Source organism: Plecotus auritus (genome assembly GCF_963455305.1).
Source record: "Plecotus auritus genome assembly, chromosome: 9".
NCBI lineage: Eukaryota > Metazoa > Chordata > Mammalia > Chiroptera > Vespertilionidae > Plecotus > Plecotus auritus.
This window is the reverse complement of record NC_137783.1, coordinates 31,533,973-31,554,963: the sequence shown is the minus strand read 5'-3', so window position 1 is coordinate 31,554,963 and position 20,991 is coordinate 31,533,973. Positions and strand designations below refer to the sequence as shown.

Here is a 20,991-nt window from a genome sequence, read left to right as displayed (position 1 = left end):
CTTCCACGTAGGTGCTATTCAGATTCTCATGCTACAGATGAGGAAAGTGAGGCTCAGACAGGTGAAGTCACTTCTGAGAGTCATCTATATGAGGAAGGAGCAATGCTCCCCTGGGACAGGTGAGGTCACTGCTGAGAGTCTGCCAGTTCAAGAGGGAGCAAGCCTTGACCTTCAAATGCCAAAAGCATTACCACATCTGACATTTGAAATGCTCTCCCTCTGGCCTAAAATGCCCTTCCTTGCAAGTCTATATTTCAGGACTCTCTCCTTCCAGAGATGCCTTTCTTAACTGCATAATCTTATGATCCATCTATTGTGAGCCCTTTATTTTCTGCATAGAACTTTCACTATAAATTTGTGTCATCTTTCCCCATTAAATTGTGAGCTCATAAGGGCAATTATATTCTGTTTAATCTCCTAGGTTCTGTCCCAGCGCCTGTTATATAGCGGCTTCCAATAAGTAATTTGTAGAAGGAGTGAACTGGGATGGTGATGTGTGATGTCTCAGTTTCAGCCCTTGGCTAACTGCAATTCTTTGTTTGGTCAGTAGGTGGCAGAGTGAACCAGTAAATTATCTTTGGGACCTTAGGAAACCAGCAGAGCAAATATGTCAAACTCTCGGCCCACAACGAATATTTTTGCAGCCCAGCCAATATAATGATATGTAAGAAACATTTTAATAAAAATTTCGTAACTTAATTTTTACAATATCCTGTTATACATTATTATTAATAACTAGAGGCCTGACGCACAAAATTCATGCAAGAATAGGCCTTCCTTCCCCTGGCTGTCGGCACCGGCTTCCCTCTGGCACCTGGGAACCAGGCTTTCCTGGCAGCCCTGGCTTCATCTGGAAGGTTGTCCGGAAGGATGTCCAGTCTAATTAGCATATTACCCTTTTATTATTATTGATGAACTACAACATTCACTAATGACTGATTACCATAATCCTGTTGCCTTCATTTCCCTTATGTGCCTTACATGCAGGCGCACCATTTCTCTCCACTAATACTAGCAGCAAATATTTTAGCAGCAGATTGCCACATCATTAGTCTTGGACTGACTTGTTCGGTGTGCGCAACAGGAAATATTTCGCTTTCGGAGAACAAGAAAAACAGGTTTATTTGCATCACAGTTATTAAATTGTGCAGTTATTCAGTGTCTGGTAAGTTAATGTTCAAGAAAAAATATTAATTTTTATTAAAATGTTCTATTATTTTATGTTAACGATTACTCATTTATTTCAGCCCTTTGTATTTAGCATGTCCCCATCGAAATAAACCTATGTTTCTAGGAAAAATTGAAACTTTTGTTTTTTTGCGGCCCACATAAACTTAAACCTTGTTTATTTGGCCCGTGTTAGCTTTTGAGTTTGAAATGCTTGCTGCAGAGCAACCTGATAGGACAGGACCCCACTCCCTGCCATTCCATTTCTTTAAACAGGAAGTCAACCTGGGAGTGGTCCTGGGTCAGTAAAGCCTGGGTCTCCTGTTTCTGTTCCCCCATCTGTCACAGGAAGCTTGGTTCTCTTTCTCTGTCAGGGGAATGTTTTTCTCATGGGCTACAGGTTCCGTATACACACAACATTCCAGTTAGCCCTCCAACATATTTCTGGTTTCTAAGGGCTTTCCTTAGTTCCATTTAACAGCTGGGGGATTGAGACGCATAGGTGAGAGTCTATCTAAGTCACCAAGCTCAGGCCTGGTTGGGAATCAGATGTATGTTCCCTGCCCCCTACCTTGACCAGGGGAGGGGCTGGTAGCTGGGCACGGAGGTGATGTGGAGGAGAGGCAGGTGATGTGTAGCTTAGTCAGCAGTGACTGGACAGCCTCCCCTGGGCCCTTCTAGCAGAGAGTATCTTCCTTAGCCCCTCCCACATCCATTCCACTGCCCCCTCACTCTCCTCCAGGGTCCATACCTTCCTGTCCAGGACAGTCTTCCCTGTATCCCCAACTTCCTGGTCTACAGAAGTGGTTTGGGTCTGGTTAGGTTCCCCCGGCCTAAGTCGTGTATTAGTCGTCTCAGGCTGCCTTAACAAAATACTCCGGAATGGGTGGGTTAAACAACAGGTACTTGTTTCCTTATAGTTCTGGATGCTAGAAGTCCAAGATCAAGGTGCCCGCAGGGGTGATTTCTCGTGAGACCTCTCTCCCCTCTGCCTCTCACTGAGTCCTCCAAGGCCTTTTCTCTGTGTGTGCGCACCAAGTAAGAGGTCTCTGGTGTCTCTTTCTCTTCTTATAAGGACACCCACTCTATTGCATTGGGGCCCATCCTTATGACTCATTTATTCATAATTACCCCCTTTAAGGCCTATCTCTATATACATATAGTCACATTGGGAGTTAAGGCTTCAACATTTGAATGTGGGGGGGTCGGCAAATTTCAGTCTCTAACCGTGGGTGTCTTAAAGCTGCAATAAATGGGCAGAGGGAAGCCCACAGGCAGTCTCAGCCCAGTGCCAGCCAGGCCCAGCCTTCTGCCCCACTTGGCTCTCAGCCTCCCCCATGAGGCTTGGCTGGAGGAATCCCTGATGGGACGTATGTCCACAGGGGGCACACACAGGGCATTTGTGGACTTGCCATGTACACGAACACACGGACACACCTACTGTGACAGTTACCAAAGAGCTCTCGGCTATACCTTTACTCTTCAGTATATGCTGCTAAACTACAGAAGTCCTGTAAGCATTTCTTCTTTAAAGTGAGCACAATAGGCTTTCACATTAGAGGGCACTAGAGAGCTGCTGCCGGAGAAAGGGGCTCCTGCAGGAGAAAGGGGCTCCTGCAGTTTGTGGAGGCAGCTGGTGGGTGAGCCTTGTGCATGGGAGAACATCCCTGGCCCAACCACAGCCCAAAGGCTGTGTCCCTGGGTGAGTCAGCAAGTGTGCCCCCTTGGCCTACAACCTCCCAGCAGCCCTCTTGACAGGAAAATCCAGCCTGAAGGCTTCCTGCCTGCACCTCTGCCCTCATTCCCTCTGCTGTCTCCCCCCGCCACCCCCCCTTCCTGCCCCCAGCAGCTCTCCCAAGAGAAACATATGCTGCTTTGGGTCTGCAAGACACATGCCCACTCACTGCCCAGCAGAGCAGCCACCAGCTCTGGCTGGCCTCCATGCCTGTGTTCCAGAAAGTTCATTCCTCTGTCCCATGACTGCAGAGCAGCTCTGGACGGGCCAGCCAGCACAGTTCTCTGCCATCCACTGGGTGCAACTCTGCCTTTCCCAACGAGGTGTGAGCCACAGAGAGTTCTTGTATCCTATATTTACTTTTTATCATAGCCTAATCATTCTTTATACTAAACTTCCCCTGTTTAGATCCTCTGAGTGTCTATCTCATGATTGGCTCCTAGCAACCAGCCCATCCTTAGGTCACCTAGGAGCTTTCCAAAAGTCACCTCATTAACAACAAAGACAGTTTCTCTTTTAATCACTTAGGAAATTCCAAAGGTTTTAGCAGCTCTGAACCAGGAATGGGACAAAGAACAAATAATGTATTTCTTATTATAAATCATATCACAGCTCATTATTTCAGTTGTTAAGTTATGCCATTCATTTTAATATGTCTAGTTTATCACTTTTATACCACCTCTTATCTGAGTAATACGACAAGTGTTTTCACTTATTTCTTGATAGATATTGATTATGCTTATTTTAAATGATTAGTCAGTCCTTTCTAACGATTCTTCATTAGTTGATGTTTATTTTTGGCCCTGTGACCCTGTGGTGATGGAGGTACCCTCTCAGCCCTCTCCTTATGTCATCTGTGAGCTCCTCCTCTTTGGGGGTGTCGGGCCTAACTGGGTAATTCTGCCAGGCCCTGCTCTGCATCCCACCTAGTGAGATAATGTAAGGGCAAGGGATGACCCCTGACAAGAAGCATCCCTGGCCCCAGAGACTTAGGAATGAAGATGACAGTCTCCCATCAGGTATCAGGGAAAAACATCCCTAGAGGAAGGCTGTTGGTAGAATACAACCCTGGGCACAAGGGTGGGGTAAGGATGAGCACAGAATGTCTGAGAAGGCTCTGAGGGCACACGTGTTCTGGTTCTGTGGCATGGGAGCAGGTCCCTGCTGTCCAACATAAAATAAGATCATTCTGTTATGAGATACAAAGATCATTCCAAAATCTTATCTGGACACAGACAAAAATGGTCACTCTGAGGACCACAAAAATGAAAACATGCCCCTCTCCTGGAACACCTGCCACTCCTTTACAAATATAGCTTTGCCTTGTTCCATTTCTCTCTCCTCCTTGGTAAGATTTATTAAGGTAACTTATTGCCTTGGCTTCTCAACAGGATCCTGTGCAGCACAGACATCCATTTCTTGAAACTTCCCCCCCAAATCACCTAACACAAGGCCAAATCCCCCCCAAAATCCCTCCTGATAACCTGAGGAATCATATGGTTCACCATTGTATGCAATATCTTATATATAATAAGTATGACATTTATAAAAACTAAAAGGAAGCAAATCAACTTTATTTGGCTTTAGGCATGTTCCTGGTGGTCTTTGCCTGGAGGGCACTGACATTTCCCATTTACTGTCATCATCGCACTCACAGCATCCCTGTGGGAAAGAGAATGGGGTTCAAAATCTTATTTTATAGGTGTAAAAACTGAGTCTCAGTCAGGGCAGAGGACTTGTCTAAACTCACAGTTATGAGCCCAAAGCAAGTCTTCTGATTCTAAATCTGCCTCCCAAAAGGGGCCACCCAAGAACACTGCTTCCCAAGAAGACTATTGAGTGGTCATTCTAGAAGCAATGAAGGCCCTGGTGTGGTTGGCTCCTTGCACGCTGAGTGTGGACCAGAAAGGGCATTCCGTGGCACAACCAAGTCAGTGGGATCCTGGTTCACAAATGAAGAAATTGAGGAACTGTTGGAGGTAGAACTTGGCCAAGGACCCAGAGCTTGGAAGTAGCAGAGCTGAGACTCCAGCCCCAATGAGAGGAAAGGGGGTGCAGAGGGTCAGGCAGTCCTTCTACAAGTCAGAGATGCAGCATCTCTGAAACCCCTTGAGGTGAGGTGGATTTTGGTGGCAGTACTAAGTGGAGGCAATTCTGGGAAGGGTCTAAATTCCAGAACAAATGCACACAGTGGCCTTATCTGTGATGTGGAGTGACGAGTGGGTAATTAGGGGCTGATGCATGTGGTGAGGGGTCTTTCATGATGGGAAAGGCCTGCAGGCAACTCTAGGGAGCAGAAGGGGCTCAAAGCTGGGGAATACCCAGAGCAGTAGCTCACTGCTTCCCAGCCAAGTTCCAGGAAATGTCAGGGTCTGGAGGGCAGCTTCCTGACCTCTGGACTACTAAGTGTTCAGTAAAAACAAGCTCTTTGATCAAAGGCAGCACCTCCAACATGATTCAGTTACCTGATTTCACCTCCTGCCACTTTGGAGCAGGAGCCATAGGAAGGTTTGTCTGCTAAAGAATAGGCAAGAGGGATGAACAAGTTGCCTGCAGCCATATTTAGGCCCTGGATCACCTGGTGTCTGTCATATGCTTTAGGCATGTGATTCTCTACCATCCTGGACATTTTTAGGTACAGGGACAGATCAGCAGAAAGTAAGGAAACCAGGCCCTTTACAAGCCACGGGAAGTCTAATTGGAAGGGATCTAGGGGGAGATTCCATCCATCCACATTCCTTCAGATATTTGAGGGCTCTAAAACACCCCACCACATGGCTCTGCAACATCTGTATGAAGGTTGAGCTCCCTCATCACCCCAAGCAAACACAACATTTTGTGACAGCTCTATTAGAAATGTTGTATAGAATTAACTCCACTGTGCTTCATAAAATTGTTCTCCCATTCCATCTAGATTGTCTCTCTTGACCACCATCACAGGGTTCAAGCCATTGACCCACAAGATATTCATTATTCCTGCTGAGATTGTTATTTGCCCTTTATTTCCTATCTCAGTTGAATGGTACCCAAATATTCATGTTAGAAACTTCTGAGCCCATAAAAATTCCTTCTTCTTGTTTACCATTTACATCCAACTAATTCCCAAGTTCCCTCAAATGTACCTTGCACATGATTTCAAATGTGTCCACCTTCTCGACCCCGCTGTCATCATCCTAATTCTGGCCACCATCATCAGCTGCTTAAGTGATACTAAGTACCGCCTTGCATGTTGGATTTTTTTTTCTTCATACCTGCTCCCCTCCAATCCTTCTCCACATTGTAGTTGGAACAAGCTTTGAAAATTCAAATCTGATCATCTCTCCTCTTATGAAATTCCTCTAATGACCATTTGGAGGAGGTCCACAGTCTTATAAAAGTTATAATCCTATTGTCAATATCTCACCACTTGGATCTCACACTGTAAGCCCAGTCAGACCGAGGAGTATTATCATTGGGAACCTGGCCTCCTTTGTCTCATTTTCAAGCCATTGTGCAGACTATTCACAGTGTGAAGCATGGCCAAAGTTCTGAAGAAGGTAAGAATAATCTTGGCAACTTTCACAACTTCCTTGAGAGTCCCTCTGGGAAGTTTTTAAAAATAATAATTTTAGTCTCCCATATAAGTGGAAAAAATTAGTAAATTGAGGTCTTATGTAACCTTCATCCATTATTCACCAATGATAGGATCTGACATATCACAGTGCAAGTATCAAAACAAAGAAATTGACACTGGAACAATACAACAATAAGATATACATCTTATTTGGATTTAACCATTATTTACCTTCATGCTTTTTTTTCTTGGTGTCTAGTCCTATGAAATTTACTTCACAATCACACGTTTGTGTAACCACCACAATTAAAATACAGAACTATTCCATCAGCCCCAATGAAAATTATCCATGCTACACTGTTAGAGCTATATCCTCCCTGTAGTCCTGATTCCTGCCAACTACTGATCTGTCCTCTAGTATTGCAATTTTATCATTTCAAGAAAGCTATATAAAAAGAACATACAGTTTGTAAATTTTTGAAATTGTATTTCTTTTTTTTTTTTAATATATTTTACTGATTTTTTACAGAGAGGAAGGAAGAGGGATAGACAGTCAGAAACATCGATGAGAGAGAAGCATCGATCAGCTGCCTCTTGCACACCTCCTACTGGGGATGTGTCCGCAACCAAGTTACATGCCCTTGACCGGAATCGAACCCGGGACCCTTTAGTCCGCAGGCTGATGCTCTATCCACTGAGCCAAACCGGCTTTGGCTGAAATTGTATTTCTTTTTCTCACATAATGCCTTTGAGATTCAAGCTATTTTATGAGTCAATAGTCTGTTGTTGTTGTTTTTCCTGTGAGTTTTCCACAGTTTATATATCCATTCACTTGTTGAAGAACAATTGGATTATTTCTAGTAATTTTGGCTGTTAGAAATGAAGCTACTGCCCAGACGGTGTGGTTCAGTGGTTGAGCATCGACCTATACACCAAGAGATTACCAGTTCGATTCTGGTCAGGGCACATGCCTGGGTTTTGGGCTAGATTCCCAGCAGGGAGCATGCAGGAGGCAGCTGATCATTGTTGATGTTTATGTTTCTCTATCATTGATGTTTCTATCTCTCTCTCCCTCTTTCTTCCTCTCTCTCTAAAAAATAAATTTAAAAAACATATTTTAAAAAATAAAGCTTCCAAAAAGTGGTGTTTGCATATAATGGAATAATTCAGTCTTAAAAAGGAAGAAAATTTTTATATATGCTGCAACATGGATAAACCCTGAAGACATTATGCTAAGTGAAATAAGTCAGTCACAAAAGGACAAATATCATATGATTCCACTAATATAAGGTACCTAGAATAGACAAATTCACAGAGACAAAAAGTAGAACAGTAGTAATCAGGGGTTACTGAGGGGTGGGAGTGGGGAGTGGAAATTATTGTTCAATGAGTATGGACTTTTGGTCAGGGATGATGAAAAAGTTCTGGAGATGATTAGTGGGGATGATTGTACAACAATGTAAATGTACTTAATGCTGCTGAATTATCACCTAATAATGGTCACAATGGCAAATATGATGTTATGTGTATTTTACCACAATAAATAATAGATGGAAATTTGAAGGATGATGTGTGCAGTAATAAAGCAAACAGCTGCTGAACTTTGTGCCAGAACCCCCTGGGCAATGCTAGGAGTTTAGTAGAGTCCCAAGAAGAGTTGTTTATTAATCTGAGGTTGAAGGCCAGGCCAGCCTGTGAGTCTCAGTTCACAAGGCTGATTGGGCCCTGCAGTTGCCCAGTCCAGCCTCCTTCCTTACCCTGAGACATCTACCAGAGCCCCAGCTGGAGGGCCGTCTTCCTCATCTTTGCATCCCTGCTCTGCACAAGCCCCAGTAAGTCCTTTCTGCTGAATGGGTCTATGGTCCTGGATCTGTCTAGGGACTTGACTTGACCTTGGAGGCCTATGGGAAGGTTTCTGAGGGGTGGAATGGGGAGATGGCCAGCAGAAATCATGCAGGGATGTCTCTTTCTTTGCTTTTGCCGGGCACCTGTGGCTTTCTGGATTTACCTGACCATTTGCAGAAATGACACTGCCTTCTTTTCCAGAGAAAGCCATAAAGAAATAGGATCACAAAGCTAGTATGTTGAGGTTTCCTGGGAAATGACAGTTTTGAAAGAGAGCATTGAAGGGCAGATGAAATGTTAAGATTAAAAAATAGGAAGGGGAGTCAAGGGAGGTAGTAATTGCCAGTGTTTTTTATTCACAGAACACGGGACATTTCTGCCAGGAGCTAGAGAGGAATCTGGCACCCTGCAAGGGACAAGAGAGTGAGACATTTCCAAAATGCTACCCCTGGTAAGTCTCTCCTGCAGCAGGAAATAAAACTTCCCAAGGAAGCAAACGCAAGTTAATTCTGAGTTAGTGACTATTCCTCTCTGGATTACCAGTCTACAGTTTAGTGCCTGCCATTAAGTCAGTGTTGGTTAACTGGCCCTGAAGGGCAATGGTCTGCCTAGATATGAGGATGGGATGCAGGTGGCAGATGGGCCCAAATGGGAGAAGTGGGGTGAGCGGGAGCTCCTACAGATTCTTGGGTCTCCATTCACTTCCACCCCTTAAGCCAATAAGTGTGCTGGAAGTGGGTCTCATAAAGGATATGGGGAACATACGCACAGTCTTCTAATGATAAAACCAGAGGCCTGGGCCATTTGGGACCCCTCCTAGGGACCTCACTGCGTGTTATTCCTACCCATGTTAAAGTACTAATCATACAATATCCGAAGGAAGATTTACTTTTCCACATCCCCAGTCTGGAGGTAGCAATGGGTGGGCCATCCATCTCTACATCATCTCTGCCCAGTACAGATTATAGGACAGAGGGAATGTTTGATAAATACATGTTGATTAACTGAACACCATGAGATAATCTTCCTTGTCTTTCCACACACCAAGGTGAGGACCATGTCTCTGTTTCCATCGCTCTCTCTCCTTCTTCTGAGTGTGGTGACAACATCTTATTCAGAAATAGAACCTGATGAGAACCTTCGAAAGACCTGCCCTGTGATCACCTGTGCTTCTCCAGGCATCAACGGCTTGCCAGGCAGAGATGGGCGTGATGGCCCCAAGGGAGAAAAAGGAGAACCAGGTAGAGCTTGGGCTGTTCTTTCTCTGTGAATCTTTACCTGCCAGACAAAACTGCCTGGGGATATAAGAGCAATGTCTGATTCATATAGGTTGTATTTCTCTCAACTACATATTACACTGAGTGGCCAGATTATTATGATCTCTGAACACATAATAATCTGGCCACTCAGTGTGTGTGTGTGTGTGTGTGTGTGTATTAGAGGCCCGGTGCATGAATTCGTGCATGGGTGGGGTCCGGCCAGCCTGGCCAGGGGCAGGGGACATGGGCGGTTGGCTGGCCTGCCTGCTGGTTGAACTCCTGGTCAAGGGGACAATTTGCATATTAGCTTTTTATTATATATGATATACACTGAGTGGCCAGATTATTATGCATTCAGAGATCATAATAATCTGGCCACTCAGTGTATAGTTCAAAACAAATACAGCTCTGACTCTGGCATCACAGACTTCCACATAGGAGTTGGTGATATGTGGTTGTCCTGCTTGCTCAGGGAGTGGCCCTCATGGCAGGCCATCCTGAGGGACCTGGGAAGATTTTCTTCTCTGGGTCAGTGGAAGTAGTGATTTAGAAAGCTGGTCCTGGATTAATGTCTCTGTTCTCCTGGGAAAAGATTAAGCATCAAACTCTGGGAGAAATAGAGCAAACACAGAGACACTAATTTTTGTTTCCTTCTTCCCATAGGCCAAGGGCTCAGAGGCATTCAAGGTCCCCCTGGAAAGTTGGGGCCACAAGGAAATCCAGGACTCCCTGGGCTACCAGGAAGTGTGGGCCAAAAAGGAGACGCTGGAATATGTCCAGGTAAGAACCTAACCTCAACCAGGTCTAGGCTGACGGCCTAGTCCCAGGGTCCTGGGATTTGGAGTACCAGTTGGGAGATGCCACTTCTGCTGCTTCATGGAAAGATGCCCAACTCTGCTTCCTGACCCAGCACACTCAGCCCTTACTTAGAGCCTAGGGGGATTTCTGAGTACAGACTTACAGATCCTTCAGAGCCACTCCTTCACCAGGCCTCCCTGAAGGAGCTGGGCCCTGGATTTCCTTTAGCTACCACAATGTGAGGCTCTGTTCTAAAAGGGAGAAAATAGACTACCTATGTGTTGGGCTTATTATGTCTATTTTCACAACAGCAGTATACACATGGTATGTCAGTTATCTTTTACTTCATGAGAAACAAACAAAAAACACAACCATTTATTTAAATCACAATTCTGTGGATCTGCCAAATGCTTTTTCTGCTAATCTCAGTGTCTGTGGTCTAGTGATGACCAATGGTCTCACTTATATGTCTGCCTGTTGTTTAGTTGTCAGCTGGAGTGATGAGGGTAATTGACCTACAGGTCTTTCATCCTCCAATAATCTAGCCCGGCTTGTTCACATAGAGGTGATTACAAAATACCCAACAGCAGAAAGAGTAGAAGCTTTAAGGCCTTCTGAAGGCTTAGAACATGTACATTATTGCTTCTGTCACATTCTATTGTCAAAGCAAGTCACAGGGCCAGCCGGGTTCAAGGAATGGGGAAATAGACTCCATTTCTTAAGCAGACAAGCTGTACCATATGGAGGCCATTTTTGCCATCTTTGACACACGGCCTGCCTTATGCCCTCCCCACTTAAATAACGTGCAATTCACAGAAATCTTGGTTTACTGAACAAACTCTGAGAAAAAACAAAAACAAAACAATAAAAGCAATAAAAAAAAAACCTTCCTAAAGACAAAAACCTGTAATCTTTTTAGATTCACCAGCACATAATAATTCTCAAAGAGATTTATTTTTTATTCATAATGGAGTTATTTATCTGAAAAAAATTAGTGAATAGCTTGGCGTATGGAGTGCTATCATGCTAGGTTATCAGGGAGTGCATATGTGTTCATGTATGTGTGCATGTGCGTAAAGTGTCTAAATACTTTCAATAGATGATGAGTATTGTTTTGGGCGGGATGGCAATACAGGTACTTTTTTACCTCACTTCTTCTTAATATTTTTATTTTCCTTCAAAAAGCAAATATTAATGTATAAGAAAATAATTTTTTTAATTTTGAAAAAAATACCCTACCCAGTTATAGCTCTGAAATCCCTTCCCAACAATGTTCTTTCACTTTGTTTACATTTTCTAGAGTGTGATGATGGCCCGGCTGTTTTAGAAAGAGAAGCTCTGCGCTCAGAACTGGATCGTGTCAAAAAATGTAAGCCTTCTCTCTCACGTTTCAGGCAGCTTTCAGTTTAGGAAGGTGCACGGTATTTGTTAAATACATGTAATTTTCTAGTACCCGCATAAGTGTTCCTCAGGATCTGATCTTATGAAATCCTTCTAAACTTTTAGTAGAAATGGAGGCAAAGAGAAATCGCATAACTTGCTCAAAGGCACAGAGCTAGTAAGTGTCAGAGGTAGTTTATAAATTGAAGCCAGTCTGACTCCAGAGACACTCCCCCCGGCTCCCCCCGTCCTATACTTTCTACTATCTGTGTGTGTATGTGTCACTGAAAATGGGACCTAAGCCTCTTTCTCTTTGTTATGCTGGTGTTGAGACCTGACAATGGGGCCTAACCTGCTCCATTTGTGCCCTGCTGACCTGAAGCAAATATTCACAGACATTTTTCTTTCTTCTCAAGTGAGAATACTGGGGTAAAATACAGAATTACCAATTACATATGTTCTAGAACTCTTATCCAAAAGGACAAAGGCCAGTCTGTTTTCAAGTTAGGTTTGCCAGATTTAACAAATGAAAGAACAGGACACCTACTTAAATTTAAATTTCAGATAAAAAATAACTAATATTTTTCAGGATAAGTATGTCCTCAAAATTTTGTGGGAATATACTTATAATAAAAAAAATTCATTGTTTATCTGAAATTCAAATTTAACTGGACATACTGTATTTCATATGACAATTCTCCTCTAGAAGCCTTTATCCAGAAAACTGCCTTAAAGATAAGCCAGTATCATCCCCATTTTTCCTATTTCAGGGCTGGCCTTCGCTCTGGGCAAACAAGTTGGAAAGAAGTTCTTCTTGACCAATGGTCAAAAGATGACCTTTGACAGAGTGAAGGCGCTGTGCACCCATTTCCAGGCCTCCATGGCTATCCCCATGAATGCAGAAGAGAACAAGGCCATCCTGTATGTAACCAAAGGAGATGCCTTCCTGGGCATCACAGATATGGAGAAAGAAGGTCATTTTGTGGATCTGACAGGAAGGCCTGTGACCTACCAAAACTGGAATGCTAATGAGCCCAACAATGGCTACTCTGAGGAACATTGTGTGATGATCCTGCCTGATGGCAAATGGAATGACATCACCTGCTCAGCTTCCCTTTTGGCAGTTTGCGAGTTCCCTGTCTGAGGAAGCCCGTCCCTCAGGCCCTTCTGTCCCTGGACCTCATCTCAGGCCCACAGTCTGCTTTAAAAGACAAAACTACGCCAATTCTTCCATACCCAGTACTGATGTTACCCTTTGTGGGGAATTGGAGAAAATAAGAATGGACTGAAGGATGGGATGTGGAAGTGAGAAGAAACTGTCAGGGGTACAGTGAGAGTTTCTGATTCAAACTCAATCACTAATAACAACAACAAAATTGTAACAGTAATAGTAAATAGCAGCAATAGAAGTACTGATATTTTTAATGTTTACTATGAATCAGACCCTATATTATGCATTTTATATTGAGTGGTGTTAACTTGCTAAGGTATAAAAATAAAATACCCTACTATAAACACCTGTGACCCATTGAGCCTCCCCTTCTCTTTGGGTAGAGGGCTCCATTAATGACATCCCCAGCCTAACTCCATAGCTTTTTGGCTATTTTCAGGTATTAAGAGGCTCTATTTTGTTGCTTTTTTCTGAACTATATTTTCTTTTCTTTTTAATGAGATACTCAACTATGTAAAGAACATAGATTTCAAGTTAACTAATAAGTGAATTCCACTAGATCAAGATACAGGGCATTTCTAGCATCCTAGATGCCCCTTTATCACCTCTCCTAGTTGATATTCACAAGGTAAATACTATGCTGACCTCTATTAGCATACATTAATTTGATCTATTTATGAACTTTACCAATATCTTACTAATTATGATTTACTTATGGAACTATACATACATACATACTGTTTTATGTTTCGCTTTTTTTATTCAGAATTAGGTCTGTAAAATTCATTCATGCTGTTACATTGTAGCAATTGATTTTTCATTTTCTTTGCCACCTAGGGTTCCACTATAAGAATATCCCTCAGTTTATCCATTCTATTTTTAATAGACTGTTGGACTGCTTCCAGTTTTCAATTTTTTACCATTAAGAAAACTCATGAAAATTTTTGCACTTGTCTTTTGATAGACATGCACTAATTTCTCTTGGTTATATAATGAGGAGTAGAATTGGTGGCTCATGGGGTAAGTATGTGTTTAGCTTTAGTAGGTACCACCAGATTTCCAAAGTGATCAAATGAATTTACACTTTCACCAGTAATGTGTGCCAGTTCTAGTTGCTCTACCTACTTTAAAGAATTAATTTTTTTAGTCCTTCTAATTTTGGTCATTCCTTTGGGTGTAAAATACCTCACAATGGCTTTACTCTCTGTTTACATGACATGTGACAATGTTGAACACTTTTTCATAGGCTTATTGGCTACTTGGACATCTTTTGTGAAGTACTTACTCAAGCCTTTTGTATTTTGTTTAAATTAGGTAGCCAATATCTTTCTTATTGATTTGTAAGAGCATCTTATATGTGACTGAAATAGAGCAGTGCATGTCTGAACTGTTAAAAAGAAAAAAGAAACTAGGGCATATTATGTCATATTAAAATTTATGACACTTATTTGAGCAAATACTGACTTGAATTGGGCAGCACAAAACCAAAAGCAGTTAGGAGTACTCTGCTAACAGAAGCTAGGGTCCAGGTTTTCACAGAGAACATGTGGAAGCAAAGCAAATAAATTATTGATTAGCTAGAGTTTAAGCAGTGCCGTATTTGGGATAGCCCCACTGGCTGTTTGTCATTGGTCATTCTTAGGTTTCATTTCCTGGGATCAAGGGCAGTGACTCAGGCTTAGGTTTCCGTTTGCTAAGGTAGGCTACCAAGTCCTTCCAGCCACCTCAGTCTAATGGCCTCCTTGCGTAATCACTTTATCAGTAGTCAGAAAAACTAAAAAAAATTTTGTTTCAATCAAAATCCTACATGGAACACAATATACAAGAGGTTAAAGAGTAATTGTATCAGAAAATATTTCTTTTTGTATTTTGAACAGTTCAAATTCCAGAGCTTTATACAACAAGACAGTGCTGTGATAAATTTTAAAAATGTTGAAATGTAAAGTTATTAATGTTGGCTATAGTGTGGTTAGACTTCTGCATTCAATTTACTTTTTTATATCTAGCTGTGGTTGCACAATATCAGAATAATGAGTGACATGGATACATATTTTTTAAATGACTGATGGGTGCAAGATGCACTCTGGGGATTTTCTTATTTCAACTCGCTTTTCAACTAAAACAAATACCCTAGCCAAAACCGGTTTGGCTCAGTGGATAGAGCGTCAGCCTGTGGACTGAAAGGTCCTAGGTTCGATTCCGGTTAAGGGCACGTAATTTGGTTGCGGGCACATCCCCAGTGGGGGGTGTGCAGGAGGCAGCTGATTGATGTTTCTCTCTCATCTATGTTTCTAACTCTCTATCCCTCTTCCTTCCTCTCTGTAAAAAATAAAATAAATAAATAAAAATAAAAAAATAAAATAAAACAAATACCCTAGGCCACACCTGGCCCTGGCTCCGAGGGAGAGGAAACACAGCTTGCCATCTGGGCGACAACAAGCATTCTTCTGCAGTGGAAGGCCTGACAGAGTCCACATAGCAGTCCAGGAGCTATTTTCTGCCTCCAAGTGATAGTTAACTTGTGACAGCGATAGATCTGCACAAATAGATGCAGTAGTGACTTAGGAGTGCAATTCTGGCCCCACACACCTAATAGGAACCAATATACCTGTTTTTCTTTAAATAATTCATTGTGACTTATTTCTTGTATCTTAAGATCCATTTTTTTGATAGTAGCTTCTTTTTTTAAGTTATATATTTATAAAATTTGTGATAAAGTACACATAACACAATATACCATCTTAACTATTTTTATGTGCACAGTTCAGTGATATGAAAGACTCTCAACATCACTAATCATCAGGGAAATGCAAGTCCTTGAGATGTCACCCACACCTGTTAGCATGGCTATTATCAAAATATCAAAAGTTAATAAGCATTGGTGAGGATGTAGAGAAAAGAGAAACCTTGTATGCTATGTGTGGAAATGTAAATCAATACAGATAGTCTGGAAAACAGTATGGCGGTTCCTGAAGGAATTTTAAGTTGAACTACCATATGATCCAGCAATAACTCTGGGGTATATATCCAATGGAAATGAAATCTCAAGAGATATCTGTACCCTCATGTTCACTGCAGCATTATTCACAATATTCAAGACATGGGAAAACCATAAGTGTGTCTGTCGACTGAAAATTTGATTTAAAAAATGTAATACACACACAAAGATCTTATTCAGCCTTTAAAAAAAAAGAAGAAAATCTTGCCATTTAAAAACCAGTATATCTTATAACAATAGCTTCTGGGTCTCCACAAAGGACATGTGAGTTGCAAGAATCATCACACCTTGAGAAATCCAAAGCTATGTCTCACAAACTGATATTTTTAATGCATTCTGCCCTCCTGAGTCAGAGGCAGTTCAGAATCAGAGGTCATTTTTACCACATGCAATATTCCTCAGTAACACAGCTGACATTCCACCTTTATCAGGTTTCCAGGCAAACAGAACTAGAAAGTTAACCCAAGGTCAAATTTCATAGAAGGATGGGTTTTGTTAACCCTTTACTCAACACAATGCCACTTCAAAAACCAGTATTCATAGACTCTTCCTCAAGAAAGAGGAATTCCAACAAAATAAATGGAAAATGACATATGAGGATAAAAACATGTTATTGTTTCTTCTGACTCTTAGGATCATGACAAGAACGGGCACAGGCAGCCATGGAGTAGGCTAACATTGGCCTCGCCTAGCCTTTAAGTGAGCTCCGCATAAAAGCTTTAATGCACTGAACTGACATGAACAACAGACGGGGAGTGGAACCCACTGGGCTGAACTTCTAAAGTTCCCAGTGTAGCAATGGACTTCCTAGGCAGTGGCACATTTCTGACAAGTTCAAATGCACAGGGAAATCTATGGAAATAATTTTGTTCTTAGTTTCACACAAAGACATGTTCACCTAGCAACCAAAGCGATTGGGTTGACTGTGTCCAAGTGAGTAAAATTTGGTTCCCACTAGATGTGTGTGCTAACGTTATTTTTACTTAGTTTTATAGCCTTTATATATTTTAGGAAATAAATTCTAACCCCATCTTTGCAGGCCAGTAGTGGTTCCCTGCATCCCTAATGCGTTTTTTTTAAAATATATTTTATTGATTTTTTACAGAGAGGAAGGAATAGGGATAGAGAGTTAGAAACATTGATGAGAGAGAAACATTGATCCGCTGCCTCCTGCACACCTCCTACTGGAGATGTGCCCGCAACCAAGGTACATGTCCTTGACCGGAATCTAACCCGGGACTCCTCAGTCCACAGGCCGACGCTCTCTCCACTGAGCCAAACTGGTTAGGGCCCTGATGTGGTTTTAAAAGAAAAGTTGACTATGATATCATCTACCTTGGTTTTTAATAATAATTATTATTAACATACTACCATTACTACTACTTCTACTACTACTACTGTTATTATTATTATTAATATTATGATATGTTCCAGTTACTGTGGCTGGTAACTGGAAAAATCAAGGACACAATAGTGTCTCCTCATTTGTGTTAACATTTCTTGTCAAGACAGCAGAGGGTGCTCTTCTCTTAAGATATTACACTATCCACTAGAAATCTATTTCAAGATGTTTTCTTAGTAGCAATAAATATAACTTAATAACATTTTTATCTGTATGGTTTTTCAAGTTCTTAGCTTTCAAAGGAGATTATTTCTTGAATTTAGGTGTCATTAATAGTATTCCTGCCCATTCAATTGTCCTTGAAAATGTAACAAAGCTATAGACCTGCCAAAAGAAAAATCTACTCGCATATACATGAAAAAAATTGCTGAAGCATTTAAGATTAAAAAAAAACCCAACAGTTGGAATCTTTCTAAAATATGCCTATAATTTTGAAGATGCGGCTTACAGAAAAAAAAATTTTCTTATGAAAAATATCAAACATAATAGAGAAAATAAAATGATAAATTCAAAACCCCTATCCCTTCTCCACTGGGTGATACATACTGGATGATTTTGAGCCCAGTTTCAATCATCATATTAATCCTCTATAAATTATGTATCTCAAAAGGATAAAAAAAATTTTTAAGAACTTTTTAAAAAACATAAACAAACATATAATTATTGCCTCTTAAAAAATGAAGAATCACTCCATAATATTATCAAATATCATATTATCATTACTTAATAACTTTTTAATAAACCTAATTGATGGGTTTATTTATTTCATTTTCCTTTACATTTGGGAAATGCCTTTTATTTCACTTTTATTTAATTTTGCTTTCTATAATTAGATCATTTTCATTGTTTCAAAGTCAAATACACAAAACAAGATGTTTTCGGAGAAGTGTAGCTGTGGGAACTTTTTTTTTTTTTTTTTTTTTTAACTATGCCTGGGTTGATTTCACAACATCAAAGAATGGCTAAATCAGGTCAAAGTTATACATGTTCCAGGGCAAAATAAGAAACCTGACCTTTTTCTTGCTCCTTAAAATGAGATGCAGAACAGCTAAACTTATTTTCTAGAACATACCCTATTCATTTTAGCAAGTACTTGTATGTGTAATTTACTCACGGTCTTTGCTGGGCTATGAACAAATCATGCCACATGCTATGAACAATCCTACCTCATTTGGGGAGTTCAGTTCATGCAGGAAAGTGAGACAAATGTATACTTTGATTTGGGGCAAATTATTTCATTGTTCTAGCTATTCTTTTTCTTTTCATTAAAATAAGAAAGGAAAACCAAATGATCTTTCAAATCCTCAGCCCTGAAAACTTTTTCTTGCTCTAGATATGTTAGGTAGCTTCTAGAGATGGCCACCATCCATGCCCTCCATCCCTGTACAGCTCTTCACATCGAGATGGAGTCTAATTCCCTTCTCTTTGGATCTGGGCTGGCCTTGGTGATTTCCTTGGCCTATATAACATGGCAGAAGTAAGTTCTAGGACTCCCAAAGCTAAATCGTAAGAAACCTTACCACTTCAGCCTGCATCTAGTTTCAGCCTTGGAACACTAGCTCTGGAGGAAACATGTCTCCACATAAGAAATCCAGTTATCCTGAGATAATCCTGCTGTGATGAAGCCAAAGCAAGCAGCATGGAGCAAATAGATGGAGAAACAGAAATGCCCAGCCAGCCCTCATCTGCTCCTGTTAAGCACCAGACATGTGAATGAAAAAGCCTTGTCATCCATCGAGCCTAGTCAGATGACTCCAGCCCCAGCTGCCATCTGACTGCAACCATATAACAGACTCCAAGCAAGAACTGTCCAACTGACTTCAGTCAACCCACAGAAACATGAAAAATACTAAAAAATTGTTGTTCAAAGTACTAACTTTTGTGGTGAAATTTTTGCAACAGTAGACGATTGATATAACAGATGATAATTGCTTTAAGGAAAAGTAATCAATATGTACAAAAGAAGGCAAGACTAGTTTTGACTGTGGGGAATGGGACTATTTCTTAGCAGAGGAGTTATTTGAGTTTGGTCTTGAAGTATAACACCTTGAGAATATAAAGTCCATGGAGACAGGGGTATATACAGAATATCTTATTATCCACTATCTATATATAATAGAGAAATATGCTAATTAACTGGGATGCCATACGGGTTGACCAGACAGGAGGAGGTTGCGCGTGCAGCGTCAGGGGCGGGGCAGCAGGGGCCTCCATGCGCCTGTGCTGGGGGAGAGCCTGATCAGCAGCAGCTGTGGCTGCTTCAAGGACCAGAGAGGGAGGCAGGGCCGGACTGGCAACACTAGGGTGGGCAGTGCAACGCGATTTCAAATCGAGCGCTGGGCTCCTAGTTTTAATATAAAATTCAAAAGTAAAACTCATATAAATATTTCTTATAGTTTAATTCAGTAAAAACCAAGAACATATCATTAAAATAAAATAAAAATTTTATAAAAGCAATATATAGTCCAATGGCATATCCATATCCTTACGTTAGACCCGACTTTCACCAAGAATAGCATGTAGAGTATTGAGTGGTCAGGACTGTCTACATAACTTTCAAATAGTTTTTCCATTCACGCTCTTTCTCTCAGCCCCTCCCTTTTCTAAGAGTCAGAATCACACATTCAGTAACACAGGTCTAGAGTGCTGGTATTCTAGTTTCAGGTGCTCAGAAACCAGATAAGTAGGTATTAATTGCTTATATTTTGGGAAAAATTGCTGAGTCTGATAAAGCTCTAATAAAGACCATCCCATCTCTGCCTACGTTAGGATATGAGAGATAACTTTAGGCTATCAACTTTTGTTCTGTTGTAACTTGTCAGTGTATCATGAATATTCTTCATGTCATTAAATGTTATTTTGAAACATAATTTATATTGGCTTAATATTATCTGAACCCTGTGCCTTTATCATAATTAACCATTCCCTTATAGCTGAACATGTAGGTTATGATTTTTTTCTTTTTTATAAATACTTTGTAATGACCATCCTTACAGTAAACTAGCTGTGCACATTCATGACTTTTTGCTTAGGAAATGAGATGATCTTTATTGTGTCTTTTAATCATGAAATAAAAGACACAGATGATAAAATTGGCCACAGTTCAAGAGAGACAGTAATTCAAACACAGAACCACCATGTTTCCCCCCTAATTATTATTTCTCTTCCACCTGGTTACAGACACAAGTGCTACGAATCTTAGAATTAAAAAAAACAAAAAAAAAAAAACAAAAGACAGAATTTTAAAAGTTCTGGTGGCATACTTTATAAAAATAACCTTGGAACACTTTTAGGCAGCTTAGGCAAGTTATTTTAAAACTTCATTGTGCACTATAATCATCTGGGTACTTATTTAATATTCAGTTTCCTGAGTTCCAAATTCCTAATATTCAAGACAGTCTTTTAGAACTACTGCTTTAAGATCTATCTATGCTGGAGAGCTGGTATTTGTAAATATGAACCAAAATGTTTAGGTAAATTGTCCTAAATAATTATAGGTCACATACTATCCTTAGTATTCTCAAAATTGATGCTGATGATTATAGGTTTATCATCTTGTGTTTTATCTCCAGATCTCTAACACAGATTCCTTATATATGTTTCCTTCTTTTATTTCTTCTTCTCCTATATAGTAATTTTGTAGGAGAAAAATGCCTTCATCTCTATCACTCTTTATCATATGC

The 20,991-nt window shown here is 40.8% G+C and overlaps 1 protein-coding gene across 1 annotated transcript; it reads left to right on the top strand.

Moving 5' to 3' along the window:
• The first annotated feature begins 8,159 nt into the window (after positions 1-8,159).
• Positions 8,160-13,259, top strand: MBL2 (mannose binding lectin 2). Its single transcript, XM_080642052.1, has 6 exons — positions 8,160-8,287; positions 8,663-8,751; positions 9,349-9,541; positions 10,223-10,339; positions 11,658-11,726; positions 12,508-13,259. Exons 2-6 carry the CDS (start codon positions 8,740-8,742, stop codon positions 12,879-12,881), a joined length of 765 nt encoding a protein of 254 aa, XP_080498178.1. The 5' UTR covers positions 8,160-8,287; positions 8,663-8,739; the 3' UTR covers positions 12,882-13,259.
• Positions 13,260-20,991: the final 7,732 nt, after the last annotated feature.